We start from the raw sequence: 19,349 nt of genomic DNA on the forward strand, positions 1-19,349 counted from the left end.
CTTTTAGATTCATATTATATAATAAATAAATAAATAAATGCTTCATTCATGGATATTTTCATTTATGGAATCTGAAATCAGTGTTTATAATGTTCTTTACAGAAATATCTTTCCCGACAACCTGGTGGCTGCATGTGTTCAATCGGTAAGACTATAATCGTAATTACAAGGTCAGTAAATTAAATAAGAAATGCATAAATATAACTTATGTGGAATCATAAGAGAATACAGTTGACCATGGATGCACAACGTACCGCGTTTTTGCTAAAGGTGGTAAGTGAGAAGATTCTTTCACTGTGATTATAATCATTCTGTTGTGAAAGTCTTAAGAAAGACATTAAAGTGTTTTAATCTAAGAAGCTCCCTAAATGCATTTTAAAAAACGTCGCTTACAATTATTTTTTATAAAATTACACTAGGTAAATTTTTTAAAAATAATGTACTGTATATATAAATAGATGTTAAGAATTTTAGAATTTACTAATGGCAATCGAAAACCAAGTCTGAGTGTATTTCGGCCCACAGGAAAAAATTGAGGAAACTTAGCACGCCACTCTGAAAAGTTTCTAACCCCTGGGTAATGCAGAAGGCAGCGAATAAAGCAAAAACCAGAATGTACTATAACACTTAAAAAATAAAGTGTTGATATGTGATCATCATCATCATCATCATCAGCCATTTTCAATCCGCTGCAGGATGAAGGCCTCTCCAGCAACTTTCCAGTTCCTTCTGTTTTGAGCACTGGCCATCCATTTACTACCCACAAACTCATGAATTTCATCTATCCATCTCCGCCTTTGTCTTCCAAGTTTTCTTCTAACTCCTCTTGGGTACCATTCTGTGAGTACCTCGTGGGTACCATATGTGATGCAAAGTGGTAAAATAGACTATTTGACTCCCTGGAGAAGTCCAACGCATGGATCTTATTGGATGAAGAGCTGACGTCCTTCGTCAACTATCATAATTATTACTGGTTATTTATTTATTCAGTTTTATACTTAGTACATGCCTTTGTACAGCAATTAATCCATATAACTTTCATAATGGATGCGGGATGCGCTTAAGGAAGTGCAGAATGCCAAATATTAACTTACATATTATCTTACAGTTCTGTTATTATAGAGTATATAGAAGTGATGCAGTACAGGATATACAATTAGGCCAAATATATTCATGCTATACATATCGTTTTATAATTAAACTGCGGTATTCGGAAAATGAGAGTAACTTAGGGTATAAACATAATTAACAAGTGCATGCAGGACTGCCTTAATGGGTATTGCAGTTGGTATATCATCATCCTCTTCATACCGGCTGGAAAAGACCCGAGTTCGAATCTCGTAAATGACAAACCGAGAAATTTTATGTGTCTTTTTCACGCGTGGCTCAGTTAGTCGGTCTTAGGCGCGAGGGTAGAATGTTTTTTTCCTCGGGTTTTTCGTCCATCAAACAGCAACTCGACCACAGAACACACGCCATTTAAAGACTTATTATATAAGGCGCAACGTGGTCTAAGTAGCTGATGCGCCAAAAAAAAAAAGTATGCAAACTTTTCTCAAAAACTTTAGTCGTTAATATAATTAAACAACAATGTTATACGAGTTCCTCCGATCCATTGAATTTTAATTGGTTAGTACTCTCTCCGCTGTTCTTTTACTCGGAGGAGGACTCAAGAATGAGAACCTTCACTAAAACGTATGTTTTGTTGGATTTACATTCTGTACCTCCTGTCATTAGCGTATATAGAGGTCAATCTTCATTACATTAACCGTTACCAATACGTTTGCTAGAAAGATCCCTCTAACGGTAAAGAGATTTACAAGGATGAGAACAAGCAGACAATGGGGTTAATGGAGTTTCTGCGCCTTAATGATGTTTATTAATGAGGGGTATGTACAGCGATTGATTTGGCAAGCATCGTGATGTCTTTTTTATCATTATTTTGTATTTCCAGGATTGTATATATAGATTTCCAAGTTGTTTAGATCTTGAGACGGTTAGCTGAAAACCCGGTTCACCCGTATCGAATACCATGTGCCCTTTTTTCACATTGAGAGAATGCCTATGTCGCTTTTACTGCACGTTGAAAGTCACATCTTTCTGTATCAAAACCACCAAGTCTTTCTCATGCTGGACATCCTTTAATTCCTCTCCGTCTAATCTCTAAACTTCTTCTGGGTTTCTGTTCCCTAAGTGCAATACTTTACGTTTAGTAGCGCAAATTCACAGGGTGAGGAGCGACTTCCCATTATAAAAATATATTCTAACCTCCAAGCTAACTTATTATATTTTATATTTCAGTAAAACTGCGTAACATTCATTTAAGACGTTTATTTTTTTATGATATTTTGGAAATTATTAGGTGACCTGCTCTAGATGAGAGGTACCCATAATACAGGGACTGTAAGCATGCTCGGTAGCGTGGCTATTACACGCTACTCCATTTAAGAAAAGGAAATTCTGCATAGAGTTGAATCTAGAATTTGTATTTCCTCCCCAATTCGTTTTGTTTGCAATAGTCATCAAACACAAGTCATGTAACACTCAAATTGATAAAATTCCTAAAATAGAAGAGTAAAACGGATATTGATGTATTGAAAAAAAAAGTACAATGAACTGGCTTGCATCGTGCATAGACCCTGTATTATCAATTAGGGCTTACTTATCGATAATTGAATGACAGACAGATTTAATGTTTAAAGAGTGTATACGTTTTTGGTAAAACATAAAGATTTGTCTAAATTCAATCCTAATAATTAAGGTGAAAACTTCATTTTCTAAGAGGTAAGCGTTGAAAAGGATAATAAGGACTTTATCATCAATTTAATATTGTTTAGAGAGTCTTAACTTTGATAAGAAATTAAATTAAAACTTGGAATATTTTCTTTCAGGTTTACACTACTACTGTCGAGGAAGAGGATACAGTCGCAACTTTATTTAACTTGCCTGTAAATGCTTCTGCGAAGGATTCAAACCGCACTACAATCATTCGGCGCATTCAAGCTACTCGACCAGGAATTAATGCGTTAGGTGGGTCTGTGTTGATGTCTGTTGTAATGCATTTATTGACTAGTAGACGTGTACACAATGTTAAGATCTTTCACGTAACGGATGTTGGGTAAACCTTTCACCTCGCTCAGAGAGAGAGAGAGAGAGAATGTTATCTTGGCACCATGCGGCAAGGTTTTCCGCAGCCTGCCTCCTTCAAGACAGCATTATATTGAGAGGAACTGGCCAATCTTCCTTGTTGAGGCCTTTTCAGTCGGAATTGGCTTAGTTGATCTCAGGAAGAGAGAGAGAGAGAGATTGTTTACCCATAAAATTATTATTACTGAGATATTTACATCCTCACACGTAATAACTAGCCTTAGAACACATGTAGTTTCCTGATAAAAGTGAACAAGTCCAAAGTTTCCATGGTACTAATCCAAAGAAACTCATTCCCATCAAAATAGGCATACAGATAGAGGTCCTGATTAGTTGTCTACCCGCCTATTTTCCAGGATAAACTTATTGAAAGAGTCCAAAAGTCTTGATCCAAATACTTGACCCAACGCTGAAGATGTTCATTATAGTAGAAGCGATATTAATCGCATCATTCGCATTTCACAACATGCGAATGATGGACTGTTACCCTAGATGTGCATTAAATTGTTGCAGAGAACATGTTTTGTAGCGTGCATATACATCTATCCGAGCAAAGATATTTTCACCATCTTTTATGAGTGTTTCAGATAATGTATGCAGTACCTTTAAATCAAATTTCATGTATACGTGTATTTGTCTGGTTTATACCAAGATATTCTAGGTTGCCCAACTACACCTTGCATTTTCACCATTGAAATATTTTTAATATTTCACTGTTTGAAATATTTTTAATTCTGTAATATATTATTAATATTTAATTATATTTAATTAAATAATATAATAATAAAATTATCAGGAACATGAAGATTTACTAATGGGAAACTTACTAGATGAATACGGTTTAATTCTTAGAAATATATATTCAGAATTCCTCAGCGAATTACGAGTTCTGTGAGATTCTATTCGGCATAGCAAACAAGAAAAAAACATGAAGTGAAATGTGATAATCCTTATATTTTAACGTATCCCTTGAAGTTCTTTTTTGTCATGGCCATCTTAATTGATGATGATCTGGACTTTGAAATGACCTGACAGTTTTGTAACCTGAACTTTGGACTATTTTCTATGTGATCTATTTTTGTGTCGTCTTAGTGGCACTTTCCCAATCTATAATTGGGCAAAAAAAAGGAGAGGGAGTATATTACGAATAAAATGATGTAAATTAGCTGTATAATAGACAGGGGTATTGCCAAACCTTGGTGGGGATCTCCTAAATACAATAAATAATAATAAATTACTATTTCCATTAAAATTCAGTTAATATTCTAATGTTGGAATTTATTTTTAGGAATCATAATGGTCTCCTTGGTGTTTGGAGCAATGATGGGATCAATGGGGGACTCCAGTAATCTCATGAAGAAAATGTTCACTGCACTAGACAAAATTATCATGAAGCTGGTGATGGGTGTATTATGGTAAGCAAAACAGCTCTATTTGTTTTCCGAATTAAACGACAATCAGCCAATTTACAATTTACTTCCACTGTCAAAATATTACTGATTAATTTTAGTTTAAAGTTAAATTTACAAAGTCGGGTACACCATTAGTCACCTTAAGTTCCCGGTATGAAATTATTCGTACACCTTGATCGAAAAGTCAAGATTTACAAAACTTTTATTAATTCTTATGAGACATAAGATAAAGAGGATATTGCGAAAGTGAAAAATGTAGTTCTGTGCTTGAGCAAGAAAGATTACATGATTTATCTTCCTTGCTCAAGACACTTAAGTGGCAAAATGATGCAAGGAAGCCAGCTTATACATCAATAGCAAAAAATAAATAAATAAAATTTCAATTTATACTGCGGAATGACCACATAACGTCAAAGGAGTTCACAAGGTAGAAAGAATACTTGAATTTAACCCTATCCAGTAGTCTTGCGGGTTTGAACCACTGTCAATAAAGCGCGTGCACTTTTGCACCCTCGCATTGACCACTCTGTTATGGACTACTGATTTCATTTACATATCTCTTCTAACTAACCAATCCTTTAAATTTATTCAAGCTATCCACTTGAATAACCAGATGGTAGTTTGTTCCAACAATCAATCTCTGGCTAAAAGCAAATTTTCGCACATCTATCCGCCATCACCCTTTTTGAATAAAGTTTATTTCCTTATGTGTGTTGTATGAGAAATGGTAGGAATACTAGAGAACTTGGTTTATTCAATCCACTAAATGCATGAAACACTTCAATCAAGTCTCCTCGCAGGTGCCTAGTTCCTAGATGTTGCATCTTGCGTTTAAGATGTGACGTGTTTAGGGATATGATCCGGAAATGAAATAGCAGTCTTTCCTGTAGGAAAATCCTTCATCTGTACTTCCGAAGGAAGTCAGACCGGTTCATTTGAATTTTGTGGTGTGTTGTTCATGTTTTTTTTTTAATTTAGACAGGGTCATGTTCCATGAATTTAGAAAATTTAAACCCAAAGGGGCATTGACATTTTGGAGGGCCAACAATAATTCGAGAGGCACTGATAGAAATAACGAAGCAGAGATGCTAGAATTATTTTCAGCAATGGAAGAATGGCTGCTCTAGATTCTCTGGGGTTGGCAGTTAATGAATCGGAGAGGTGAAACCAATCTTGAACGGTGTAAAATATAACTCCTCCAAGTTCTTCAAAAACTTTAAGCGTTTCTCTTAAATTTATTTGGTTGTTAAGCTTGGTTAAATAGGCAGTATTGATTTGTTGGGGGAAAGAATAGAATTTTTCATTTGTATTTTGCTCTTTGGCAAGATTAGATTTGGCCAGAGACTTTTGAGTAATCTATTTCTAGAGTCAGAACAGGTGGCTTTCTATTTAGAAGTTCAACACAAACAGTTCCTGTTTCACAAATTCGTTTCGTAGTTTTCCAAAAGATAAAGTTCGTAGTAAACAGCTCTTGGGTTGAAATTTTTTCCCTTATTGCTTTTGCATAAGATGTTGTTTTGGTGAAGTTTGGTTGGTTGTTTTGGTTATTTGATTATAACTGATAAAAGTAACTCTCAACCAAACATCACTGCAGTTACCTTGCTCTAGTTAAGGCTGTCACCTTCTTGGATTGCTGTTTTTATAATAAACCAATCCAATGAACCACTGTTATGAATGTTTTAAGCTACATTTCTCATTTTCACTAAATATGCTTTATTTCGTTGTTGTATGAAGAAATGTTTCGTTACTGACTTTTGAATTTCATGCAGATTGCATGAAATTCAAAGTACTGCAAATTGCCTTTTCTTGTAAGGAATTTCTTCTTTTATGGAAATTTTAACAACCTCCAGTGTACTTACGATAATGATTTATCGCAAGTACACTAGCGGTCATAAATTTTGTTGCACTTAGAATTTCTTTAATCGAGTGAAGTAATTTAAAAATTTTGTTATTCACAGGTTCACTCCACTGGGAGTGTTCAGTCTCATATGTGGAAAATTACTAAGCGCTCGTGACATTGCCGCTCTTTTTCAACAGATGTCGCTATACGTGGTTACAGTGCTTACAGCTCTTGGTGTCGAGACGTTAATCGTAGAGCCAGGAATCTACTTTGCAGTTACTAGAAGCAATCCTTTTATTTTTCTAGGTCGTCTTTTGCACGTGATAATAACAAGTTTTGCCACTGCATCCAGGTGAGATTAAATCCCTTAGTATTCACTTTAATTGAATGAAGACTTTTGCTAAAGAATCCAGTACTGTTTTTAATGATGAAAACGTTATCTTGGAAGTGATGATTCTCAAATTCTCAATAGGTTGTCCAAAGAACGTCAATCATTTGGTAAGATTTAAGAATCGGCACAAGAAAACCAGTGTACTAGATGAATTTAGTACACTGGTTTTCTAGAGTTAAGCTGTAAATGACAATTGATAGAAATCAATGCAATTTGGTTCTGCAGTAAATTATGTTACGATGTAATTTTTTAGTGTTGGATTTATGGATAACAGATGCCATTTCAGAAATATAAAAATTAGCTCATGCGTATCTGAGAATGAATATCCAATAGAGGAGATTGTAAACTTAATATGGAGATATGGTTTCTCCTGGACTCTTATTCTCTTATTGAGAGTATTGAAGAGGTCTGATGGTACTGAAGCCTTCTGATTCTAGGAGAGCAATTCTTCTTACGTCATGTGACTCCAAACAGCAGCATATGACTCCAAATTTCTCCTCCCGCAGCATAAGATAATTGCTCAATTGGATTCATGTCCGGAGACCTTGGTGGCCATTGAACATTCACATTGTGAAGAAAACACTCCGCCAGTTATGCTCAGTGAGGTAGAAGAGTTATTGTCCATTATAAGGAACTGGAGGTGTAATGCACCTTGTAAAGTTTGGCATAGAGTGGTACAAACATTTCGTCTGTAACCCTCAGCCCTTGCAGTTAGCACAGTGACTAAGAGTTCTGTCCTTCCAACAGTGTGATAAAGACTTGAGTTCGAATAACCACCCGGGTCGGGTAGCTGGCTCGAGTGAGAGCCGCATGGTTTTTTCTCGGAAATTTGGGTACCCCATCCCGAAAAAAAAAGGAAACCAACCATGGAATACGCAGTTTACAGACACCAAAGGTCTTTATCTGATGTTTATGGGTTTTAGTCGGGCCTTCCGTTTCTCTTTGAGATGAATTCTGACAATGCTCTCCTCCACAGTGAAACGATTGTATGGTGTCTGTACCATGAGACTATGAAACGTTACTCAGAAGTTCTTGCTAATAGTGCACAGTCGAACTGAGTGAACTTGGGCTAGTTCATGGTCAGATCGACCTATTTAACTCATCCTTTTTGCATATCAGAATGATGCCTGCGTTTGCAACAGTTACTTGATTTACATGCCTACTTTTTATTAGATGTGCAAACGTCATTATACCTTGACTTATTTTTTCCCAGTGTAATTTTGACAATACCATTGCCGAATCTTTAAACTTATTTACGTATTAAATTCTTGAACCATTAAAAATAATGATAAAAAGGGTGCCCTAATGTGGGCAGTTGATTTTCAAAAAGGACATTAAAATTCAAAAACCAGATGATTGCTGACAGTTCCACCTCCATCCCAACATTCGATATTCTTGTAAAAAAAACTCGATCGATACATTTTGTATTAATTATTGTATTTTTATTAACTCTGCGTCAAATCAGTAGATAAAAATTGATAGAAAATATTTTGTCTAAATTTTGGGGAAGTTAGTTAAAACGTAGTTTATACTTCAGTCTCCTCCCCCTAGGGTCATCCTCTTAACGTACCTAACTAACTAACTGAAGATAGCAGATATGAAAAAAGTATTTTCCAAATTTTGGAGAGATTTAAGCCTCTTTTTACCACCTTCACTACCTCAACATGCCCAAAATTTTTCAAACCAGTTTAAGAAGCATGCCGAGTGAACAGTCTAATAAAGTAGACATGTTGAAGTGTGTTTTTTTATTTATTATAAGCTAGGTATTAGTTATAATATTAAACATTTTTTATTGTGAGTTTAATAAAAGGTCTTCTTATACTAAGGGTCTACAATTCAGTAAGCTCTAATAGGCATTATGCTATTATTGTCGGATCAGCTGATCATTTCTACAAATTAAAAAAAAAAAGATTATTAGCATAATAGTACTACAAAAAGAATGTTTATCTGTTCTTCTTGAATTATAGGTCGAGTATGAGAAGACTAAGAAATCTCTCCTTCTGAGATTCACGACATTTTCTAATATCCTTTTCTTTTTTTTTATCCCTTTTAGTTCTGCTACCATGCCACTTCTCTTACGATCCTTGGAAGTGGACTGTGGACTTGATTCTCGTATTATTCGCTTTGTGGTTCCAGTAGGAATTACTGTAAATATGAACTCCGTTGGCTTATTTATCACTATCTGTACTTTTTTTATTGCGCAAATGAATGATATCGATATCAGCGCTGGAGAAACTATTGCGGTTTTGTAAGTGCTGTCATCTTTTGCCCAAAAATTACACTTCGTATAAAAGTGTAGAGTTTTAGTTGGAAGAAATATTTTGACATTATTGTATTTTTATATAAATCTCATTTAAACGCAGAATTACTTGTGCAGTTTCTCAATAAATACGCTATATATTTTGAAAATTTAGAGTATAAATAAGCGTAAATATTTTAATAAAAATAAATAGTTAAATATATTGATAGGGTTTTCATTTTCACTTGCATCTGGTGACCGATTTTTTTAGGAGATTTTGAATATTGAAATAAAAGATTCGTCGATAAGGAGGGATTCAATAACCACTATTGACCAAATAAATATTAATTTCAGTATTTATCAGGGCTGTTTTTATATGTAAATTTTCAATGGAAAATTTTTCCAACCTCTAACACGATGATCCTCCATGATCCGTATAACTGGGCTTTGAAAGCAAATAACTCTGTTTGTAATAAAGTTACCACGAGAGTTAGACCTTCAACAGCAGCAACAAATTCTTCGAATACAAGTTTTTAAACTAGAGTGTGTGTGTAGTGGTCTAATCGACTATGAATTGAATTTCATTCAAGCATAAAAAATAATGGAAATCATCGTCCTTTCTGGAGTTTTGTCGATTCAGTTAGTCCAGGAAAACGACTTTGGTAGTCGCTTCAACAACAAAAGAATGAACTGATTCTGTAGATAACGTATGAATTTCATATTTTACAACTTAGATTCGAATCTGGGATAGAAATATACGGTATGAACGATATCTCTTATGATCAACAGGATATATATCCTAATATAACACTTTCCAAGTCTGATGTAATTAATGTCATTAATCATTTAACAAATAGATATGTCAGAGAAGGCTCACTGCACAGCATGTTTTTTGGGAACAATGTACCAATTTTATAGTTCCGATCCTAATCTAGATATTTAGTGTTTCAATAAATACTGGAAACTACCAACTACGCTTTAAAACGGATTGATAGTTCCAGTTCAAAAGAAACCCATTTAGTATATCAATCGCTAATGATCGTTCCTGCACCTTCATGCGTTCTGAGCAGAGACTTGTCATTGAATAGCATGCCTTTCGCGCTCGTAGATCCACCAATCGTCTGTCATTCTGGCATTATGTATTATCTGCTTTGAACAGCTACGATGATGAAAACGTGACCACACCAGAGCCAATGACATGATTTTACCAGAGTTACATAAGTAAATCCATCCGGCGAAACTGAGTTCTCATTTTTATGGTATAAAAGATCCTCTCTTAACATGACTGCCCAAGAATGCCCGGAACTCTAATTCAGAATACTTGTAAATCAAACCTTATTGGAAGAATTCACTTTAAAGATTGGAATTCTTGAAGGCTTGTTCCCCTTTTGTAATATGTACAAATAATAACAGGATTTTAATACCTTTAGTTTATGCCGACGGCACATTTTTTTAGGATCATTCGAAATTCTGATGATGACAGTGACATCCTCCAAAATGCACTTTCGCTGAACATTTCTCGCGCTTGGGCTATTCAAAATAACGTCGATGTAAACATTAATAAATGTCTTCATATTGCTTTGGTTAACCCCCCGTAAAAATTCCAGTCAAACTAGTATACCTTAAACAAGCACAAGCTAAATAGAACGAATGAGGTAAAAGATCTCGGTGTATTAGCATATGCAAAGCATTGAGTAACCTGATTTTGAACGACTCGCTGCTTAAGTGTGAGTGCATTGTAAAAATTTATAGCAACAACTTATTTAATATTTCTTAAAAAAAAGAATATGAGCGTTTAAAGCCCACTTAGCTTTTTATTAAATATTTTAAATACACATAGGGCTTGGATCCCATTGATAACTTTTCAATGATTTGTTTTAAATATCGTTACCTTGGGTAAACCAAAGTAACGTAGTACTAGTAAATAAATGAGTAATCAATCTGATAAGGTATTTTGAGGTTGTCATAAAAGAACTGGATTAATATTTAGAAGTAAATTTGTTTATCTAATTTTAAGATGTTGCTGCATAAGCTATGCATCTTTGAATCACTTTGCCAATGCTAATACGATGCTAATATTGTATGTCTCTTTAATTTTAGAGTAACCTCCATAGCTGTAAGTGTTGCCGCCACTGGGATCCCAAGTTCCTCCCTCTTTTTGCTTGTCATGTGTTTGAGTGTGATTGGAGCTCCAACAAGTGACGTCAGTTTGCTTTTTACAATCGACTGGTTCCTGTAAGTATAATCATTCATTTCCTGGACAAACAAAAGTAAAGTTGGTAGTTCTAGTATTACACTGGTGTGCAAAATTTAAGGACCAGTCAGTTTTCACCTGTAGCTTCTCATAGCAGTGGCCTGGATATGGGAAAAGCATACCAAAGGAACCTCGTGAGGTACATAAATGACGAAAGAAACAACACGCTACAGAGAGACTTTATTCAAAAATGGCAACATCGCACTGGCTGCCATGCTACAGATGCATCACTGCCAAAGATGGAACAAAGGGAAGAGGTGGTTCTCAGTAAGATATATGGCCACCCGTAATGTCAATGCAGGCTTTGCACCGTCTGTCCATACTTATGCAGGTTTTGCACCGCCTGTCCATACTTATAACAATGTTGTTGATAAGTTCTTGCGGTAACATCGTCCATTCCTCTGTCAGCACCACCTTCAGCTGGTGAACATTTTCTGGTGGGTGTGGACGTGCCGCTAGGCATCTCTCCAGAGCGTCCCATATGTGTTTGATGGGATTTAGATCAGCGGAACGGACACGCCAATCCATACAAACAATGTCCTCACTTTCCAAAAGCATATCACAACTGCAGTGCGTTGGAGTGTGGAATTATCATCCATAAAGACGAACTCGGGGCCAATGGTACCTCGGAACAGACGCACATGGGGAAGGATTACTTCGGTACAGTAGCGTGCACCGGGTACAGTAACGCCTTCCAGTATCTGGAGTTGTGTACTTCCATCCAAGATAACGCCTCCCCAGACGAGAACACCTCGACCGTTATATCGATCTCTTTCAGTGATGTTTACGAGGTGATACCGTGTGCCAACCTCTTGCCGGATTAGCTGACGTCCAGAATCGTTGCTGAGACTGAATCTACTCTCATCAGTAAAGAGTATCTTAAGTAAAGATTTTGTGGTTGTAACCTTTAGAAATAGTGTTGGTCCTTAAGTTTTGCACACCAGTGTATAAGAAGAAGCAAATTTAATAATAATGGGGTTGTCATTATTTTATTTTTTGAGGTGCCATGCAGCTATGTCAATTTAGACCGAACTGGTGCATCGACTGAGCGTAGTGCTTCCGTCTTTTTATTTGGTCAGAGAGTAGTGGCTTTGTGTCCTTCATTGAATTCTCTGAAGTTCTTTTGACTGCATACTAGAATAAGCAAAAGGATGCAACAACCCCAAATAAGCAGAGGTATTCAGATGAACTTTAAGGATGCATATTTTGTTCAGTACAGAAAAATTACAGTGTTTCCTACTACAGCCGCTTTTGTCCCACAATGCCTAAGATTATAATTCGTAACAGAGAATCAATTTCTATTTCTTTGGGGGATAATTCATCCAAGACGTTACTGCTCCCATATTAACTGTGATTAACCTTCGTTAATTACAGATCAAGGAAATATACTATTAGTATTAGTATTAGTAACGGCCGCATGGTGCAAGAAAGCCTATGGCTTATGCTGCACCAGCCAAAAAAAAAAAAAAAAAAAAAAAAAAAAACAATGATAAAACAAAAAAAAAATAAATAAATAAAATAAATAACTAAATAATAATAATTAATAAATAAAAATAAAATAAAATAAAATAAAAAATAAATAAAAAGGAAATTAAACCTATCATCCTATGCGCTTCCCTTACCCGAAAGTACTATCCAGATGACCTTTGAATTTCCCCAAACTGTCGGCCTCTACCACCCATGAAGGCAACTTATTCCAGTAATTTATAATTCGCTGGCTAAAATAAAACTTCCTGAAGTCCGATCTAAACACTTCCCCCCGTAACTTGAATTTATGTCCCCTAGTTCTAGCATCATTTATAATCTTGAAAATTTCGTCCTCATTCATTTTATTGATGCCTCTCAGAGCCTTAAACACCTCAATCAAATCTCCTCTAAGGTGTCTAGTTTCCAAACTCTGCAACCCACATATTCGAAGTCTTTCTTCATAAGGACGCCCTTTTGTCGATCTCACCAGGCGAGTTACCCTTCTTTGCACTCTTTCAAGAAGCTCGATGTCTTTCTTCAGGTGCGGTCTCCATACTTGAACACAGTATTCCAAGTGTGGTCTAACATAAGCCTTATATAATGGGATTATCACGTCCCTATCTCTACTTGCAAAAGTTCGATAGATCATCGATAGGACACCATGGGCCTTCCTTGCAACCTGTTTACAATGCTCGGAGAATTTCATGTCTGACCGTATCGTAACACCCAAGTCCCTTTCCTCCAGTACTGGGTTTAGTACTGGAGAACTCCACCAAGTGAATAACTTTTTTTGGGATTACTGTTTCCCAGGTGTAATAATTTACACTTTGTTGGATTAAAGCACAGCTGCCATTTTTCTGACCATTCCTGAAGTCTATCTAGGTCTCTCTGAAGAAGCTCAGCTTGACAGTGATCATTAACTACTCTACCAATTTTAACATCATCTGCAAATTTAGACATCACGCCCTCTATCCCTTCATCAATGTCGTTTATGAAAATTAAAAACAACAGTGGTCCTAATACTGATCCTTGGGGAACCCCACTTCTTACATCAACCCAATCTGAGGAATAGCCATTTATCACAACCCTCTGCCTCCTGCCCTGAAGCCATCCTTCTATCCATCTAAGGATTTTCACAGTGATTCCAACCTGTTCCAGCTTATAAAGCAACCGCTCATGTGGGACTGAGTCAAAAGGTTTGCTGAAATCTAAATAAACAATGTCGAAATTATTCCCTAAATCCAGCTCGTGAGTGACCCTTTCGAAATAGCGAACCAGATTTGTTAAACATGATTTTCCCTTTACAAAACCATGCTGAGTATCCTTGAGAATTTCAATTCGATCGAAATGATCCTGAATTCCACTCTTGATCATTGCCTCCATGATTTTCCCTACTACTGAAGTCAGACTGACAGGTCGATAATTTCCAACTTCACTTTTAGAGCCACCCTTATGTATGGGAGATACATTTGCACTTTTCCAATCCAAGGGAATCTCCCCAGAGTCTAGTGATGCTCGCATAATTAGCCTCAATGGTTCAATGCACTCGCTTGCCGCCTCTCTTAAGATTATTGGGCATATTCCATCAACTCCAGGAGCCTTACTGGTCTGTAGGCTCGAAAGTTTTTTCATTAAATAATCTTGCGAAATTTCAATATCATTAATTACATATTTTTTAACTTCGCTCCCACAATTTCCCATTGCCACAAAAGGCTTTTCGTTTGTAAATATCGATGCAAAATAACTGTTGAGTTCATCTGCAACGGCAGCTGGTGTATTTATTACTATCCCCTTTCCCTTACGTAAAGGTCCGATCTGGTTTGTCCTGCTCTTCTTGGCATTTATATATGTGAAGAATTCTTTATCCCCCCTTGCTCTGTTTGCTAGTGATTTCTCATAAACTGCCTTTGCCTGTCGAACCTTTTCTGTGGCTCTATTACACATCACCTTGTAGCTGCTATAGATGGGTTGGAGCGTTGGATTTAGTAGTTCCAACGGAAGCTATCATAAAGTGCCATATTAGCAATAATCTCTTCGTGCCGAGGCAGAAAAACAGCAAACACCCTACACGAAAGGTGGCTTACTTAATTATCAAATGGAAACGTCATGGTGCTACTATAGTCCGTAGACGATAGGGTAGACCTCAAAAACTGATGGAAAGAGACCAGAGAGCGTTCAGAAAAGTGTACGTGGATCCGGTCAGTCTTCATCGAAAACTGTCAGTAGGACTTCAAAAAGGTCACTGGAACTGATATTAGTGGAAGGCGATGAATAAGGGGCTGCATTACATCAGAACTTACAGAAAAGCTGCAATGGGCAAACAAAATTTCGCAGCAGGTAATACGCAGTTTCAACTTGCCTGATGCACAGCACAACACAATTAGTCCCTGGTAAGTTGGAAAAACAGTGTTATGGAGTAATGAATCACAGTTCATGGTTTTGCGATCTGTTGGGGCTATGTTTAAATCGGAAGATGATCGAAGAACATTATTTACCAAATTGCATAATTTTAACTGTGTTCGCGGAGATGTCAACGTCTGCGGTTGTTTCTTTGTTCTTTGGGCCTTGGGATATTGGTCGTGTTTCCTGTAACAATGAAGTTGACATTCTGGACAGGGTCCTTTTCTGTTTCAGCATGACGATACACCATATCATACTGTCCAGCCTGTAATGACTCGGTTTAAAGACATTGGCATGTAAAAGCTTCATTGCCAGAGAACTGGGTTTGCTGAATGAAACCCCACAGTTTCTTGGGGGGGGGGGGAGAAACCTTGCTATCTACACCTGAGACCGACTACCTCAGACAATATTTAGATACTGCGTACTTTGCAATTTTTATTTTATTACGCAGACATCAGTTTCACAATTTCCTTGCCCCACGACTTTACCTATTTAAGGGTCTGCGCAGATCCGCGGAGAGAAAAATGCATGAATCTGGGAGGCTCTGGTAAATGTTTGGCAGGAGCGCTGGAGAGTGTGTGATAAAGGACTGATTACCCAAAATTTTTTCCCGGATGTAAAACGTGCAGCATTAATACAATCTGAATGCTTTGCACCGGACTTAAAGGCCATATTCTTATCAACTGGTCATGGTTCGATTAAAGCAAAGTTGCATGACTTAGGAATCACTGAAAGAACTAGTTGCCATTGCGGTGAAACGGAGTCGTGGGAACATATACACCTGCGAGGAATATAATGATCTCAGTTGGAAAGTTATCTCGGGTAAGTGATTTTAATGTTATGATAGAAGGCTATGAAACAAGTCTAGTAGAAACCCAAGACGAATTCTTGGCTTTCCAGGACTTCGCCACTGCTTTATTTGATAGGCGAAGGACGCTTCTGCATCTGTAATTGGTAGCGGAGTACAGTGTGGTTTATGAGCTAGCTTAGCTAGAATTCTGAGAATTTGGCTTGTTGGAGTCATGAGTTTATGTGGTGGAGTCACATTCAAATCCTGATCTGTTCTGGCAGGAGTAGATCTACTAACTTGGAAAATTGGGAGGTTCCTCGTGGTGCAATATTACACTGCAGTAGATCAGGCTCTTGTGATCTGCAGGGGAGGATTTTGAAATGCTTTGGAACCCAGCAGCGAATGCAGGTATGGAAGATGTTTGCAGTATTATAGTTACAAGACTAGCTTACATAGCTCATAGTTTCGTATGAAGGATTGCGCTGTGACCGAAGAGAATGAATGAATTCCTTTCGGTGGGAGTCGGCAAGGATGCAGTATTCTGTTCTTGAATCTGGGTGGGTGTCCATTTCCACTTCTGCATCCACATAATCGATGTCTTCTGTTTCTCTTGGTATCGCTTGGCAGTTCATGTTGCTGTGAGCATTGTCACGGCCTGCTGGTTCGTGATACTACAGAGCTACAGCTTTTTATGTTGGCAGTTCTGTCCTTAGCAGCTACTCGTGGTGCAGGCTTTTCTCAGCGGAGTACCTGGTTCCTACAAACTCTGGAATGTAGATTCTTGAAGAACTTCTTGAGGTCGTAAGGATTTCCTTATTCCCGTTTTTTGATTTGTGATTTGGCATAGTTCGCTGTAGCCATCTTAAATGATGATTCCGTGAACTTTGAAATAGACTGACAGTTATTTATAATCCGGATTTAGACACTTTAACCTGGACTTGGACAGTCCAAATTTGACTTTGAAACTGTCTTTTATATGTATTTTTTGTGTTGCCTATGTGTTGTTTTAGAGTCTTTCCACCTTGAAATTTGGCCAAAATAAAGTACATTGGAGTTATCTAAATTTTCTGTAGATTCCGTACCTCGTAGATTCTCAAATTAACTCAGTTTATTCAGAATGGCTTTGAAGAGAAGCTCATCAGTAGGGCTGCCTTTGCAGACCTCTCCCCCACCTACGACTCAATTTACCACTGTATACTTCTGCAAAAGGTTTACAGCTTCACCAAGTACTTCGATCTGTCATGTTTAATCTATTGCCTCTTGGAGAATCGACGCTTCTTCGTTGATCTGGCTGGTGAAGATAAGCAGGTACCACCTCCAGACAATGACCTACCCCAAGACAGAGTTCCATCTCCTTTCCTCTTTGACATCTATATAAAAGACAACACCATTTTTCAAAGAACCCCGAGCTTTTTGTATGCACACGATTTAGCTCTTGTCATACATTCTAAAGATTTTCAAACCTTTGAAAACACCATGACTCAAGCCTTAAGTAACACTGGCGAGTACTGTCACAAAAATGCTTTACGGGCAAACCCAAATAAAATAAAACTCAGCTTGTGCTACCTTAAAAACAAGGATGATAACAAGTCGCTGAACTTATCTGGGAATGGCATACATTTTAATGTGATAAACACCCAGTCTACCTTGGTGTGACGCTGGATCGCACACTTTCCTTTGAAAGACATATTAACAAAAAAAAAAAAAAAAAACAGACTAAAAGTTGAAGCTCCAATGAACAGTCTTCAGAGGCTCACATCAACTAAATGAAGAGCCGACTAACAAACGCCAAGAACAACGACTTTAGCCTTTCTCCACCGCACAATACTCCAGTCCTGTCTGGGCGAGTTCTTTTCATGCTCCAAAATTAGGCCCCCACTAAACCAGACTTGCAGACTAGTGACCTAAAGCCTCGGGCAAGCGCCAGTTAATGACCTTGACACACTGGTGAGATTGCCCCTCTCTCTATCAGAAGATGTATGTTAACAGGATGAAAGAAACAAAGAAACAAACAGCTACTTGATCCCAGATATCCACTCTATGGCCAGCAATCAACTCCATGTTGTCTCTCGTCCCGCAGGACTTTCCTGCACCAGAAAACACTACTTTCCTCTCTTCCCGATAGTACTAGATTAAGACTCTGGCAAGAGGTCGTTGCCAGACAACAACCCAGACTTTTAGACAGACTCACATGTAGAAGCTTGAACGGAGTTCGGACCCTTACTTGAAGACCGAATTTTGCTCTAACTCGCTGGGGACTACTTAGATGATCCCATAGAATGTGAATTTTGTGCAATCCAAACCATGGAACATTTGTTGGACTGTCCTTTGCATGGTCCACTATGCTCCCACAAAGGATGTTGCTTTTTATTCCAACAATGCCATGGAAAATATTTAACATGTGAACTCAGATGCTAAATATTTAACTAGTTGTTTAATATTTTGTACCTGTTTATGTATGTTTTATACTTCGCAAGCCCGCGATATTTGAATTTGTTCCAACTTTAAAAAACAAAGTTTCTTTTAGATGTGGTCAGCCATTATTTATTATTGTTAGTGTGTCTATGGATGTTTTATCTGTATCTCGGAGTCGAAATAAATAATGATTACGTTAAAAGAATGCATACAGAAGTGTTATTTGTAGCCAGTAGATATGATTAACTTTGTATAAACATGTGTATATAAGATATCTGTCTACAATTCATCGGTATTTGTAATTGAATTGAAAATAGTAAACTGACTTTTTTGTTATTAACTATATTGTTACAGATAACGCAAACTATTTCAGTTTATATGAGTCTATAATTTTATTATAGAACTTCTTTAGAGCCTAAGACCTTGATGTAGTTATTTCGTAGTAAGTTGCAAGAAATGTAAGGAGGGAGCTATAATAGGTGTACTATTAATATACAACGCATTCACGATTTTTTTTTATGCAAACATAAGGTATATTTTGTACCACTGCTCTCTTTTTTATTGCCTAAATTGCCTCATTTTTTTGTCATTATTCTCTTTAGGGATAGGTTCCGGACTGCAAATAATGTTATAGGGAACTCTGTTGCAGCAGCTGTTGTCACCCATCTTTGTCGAAACGATTTGAGGGATATGTGACAAGGAAGATGGATGCTGAAGGATGAACTAGAAGTAATAAATTTCTTGGAGGTACCGTGGCATTCTGGAATGAGAGAGAGACTAAGTTTTTCAGATGATGTAAGCATTTCTATTAATATGAAGAATGGTATGTATAATCGAGCTGTGTGCTGCATTAAACTATTTTGCCACAACAGCGCTGTTTCTTTCGCTTTTTGATACTTATTTTTTATCGTTTTAACGTGTTTTTCAGAGTTAACTGACTTCAAACTTCCTCATTACCTTTTTTTGAATACATAAATTTATAAATACGCTACTT

At 37.0% G+C, this 19,349-nt stretch overlaps 1 protein-coding gene across 2 annotated transcripts in view; it reads left to right on the forward strand.

The window, feature by feature from the left end:
- LOC150090950 (excitatory amino acid transporter 2-like) overlaps window positions 1–19,146 on the forward strand; it is a 40,333-nt gene extending 21,187 nt beyond the window's left edge. Inside the window, exons 3-9 of one of the 2 annotated variants that reach the window (XM_090380794.1) lie at window positions 103–145; window positions 2,892–3,030; window positions 4,436–4,562; window positions 6,518–6,751; window positions 8,844–9,038; window positions 11,130–11,264; window positions 18,958–19,146. In XM_090380794.1, coding sequence (XP_090236920.1) covers window positions 103–145; window positions 2,892–3,030; window positions 4,436–4,562; window positions 6,518–6,751; window positions 8,844–9,038; window positions 11,130–11,264; window positions 18,958–19,051 — 967 coding nt within the window. In that variant the 3' untranslated portion in view covers window positions 19,052–19,146. The remainder of the gene's footprint in view (window positions 1–102; window positions 146–2,891; window positions 3,031–4,435; window positions 4,563–6,517; window positions 6,752–8,843; window positions 9,039–11,129; window positions 11,265–18,957) is intronic. The other variant, XM_090380800.1, reaches the window with a different exon arrangement.
- The last annotated feature ends 203 nt before the right edge of the window (window positions 19,147–19,349 follow it).

The sequence above is a fragment of the Mastigoproctus giganteus genome, chromosome 1 (genome assembly GCF_048544385.1).
Source record: "Mastigoproctus giganteus isolate SK-2022 chromosome 1, ASM4854438v1, whole genome shotgun sequence".
Classification (NCBI taxonomy): Eukaryota; Metazoa; Arthropoda; class Arachnida; order Uropygi; family Thelyphonidae; genus Mastigoproctus; species Mastigoproctus giganteus.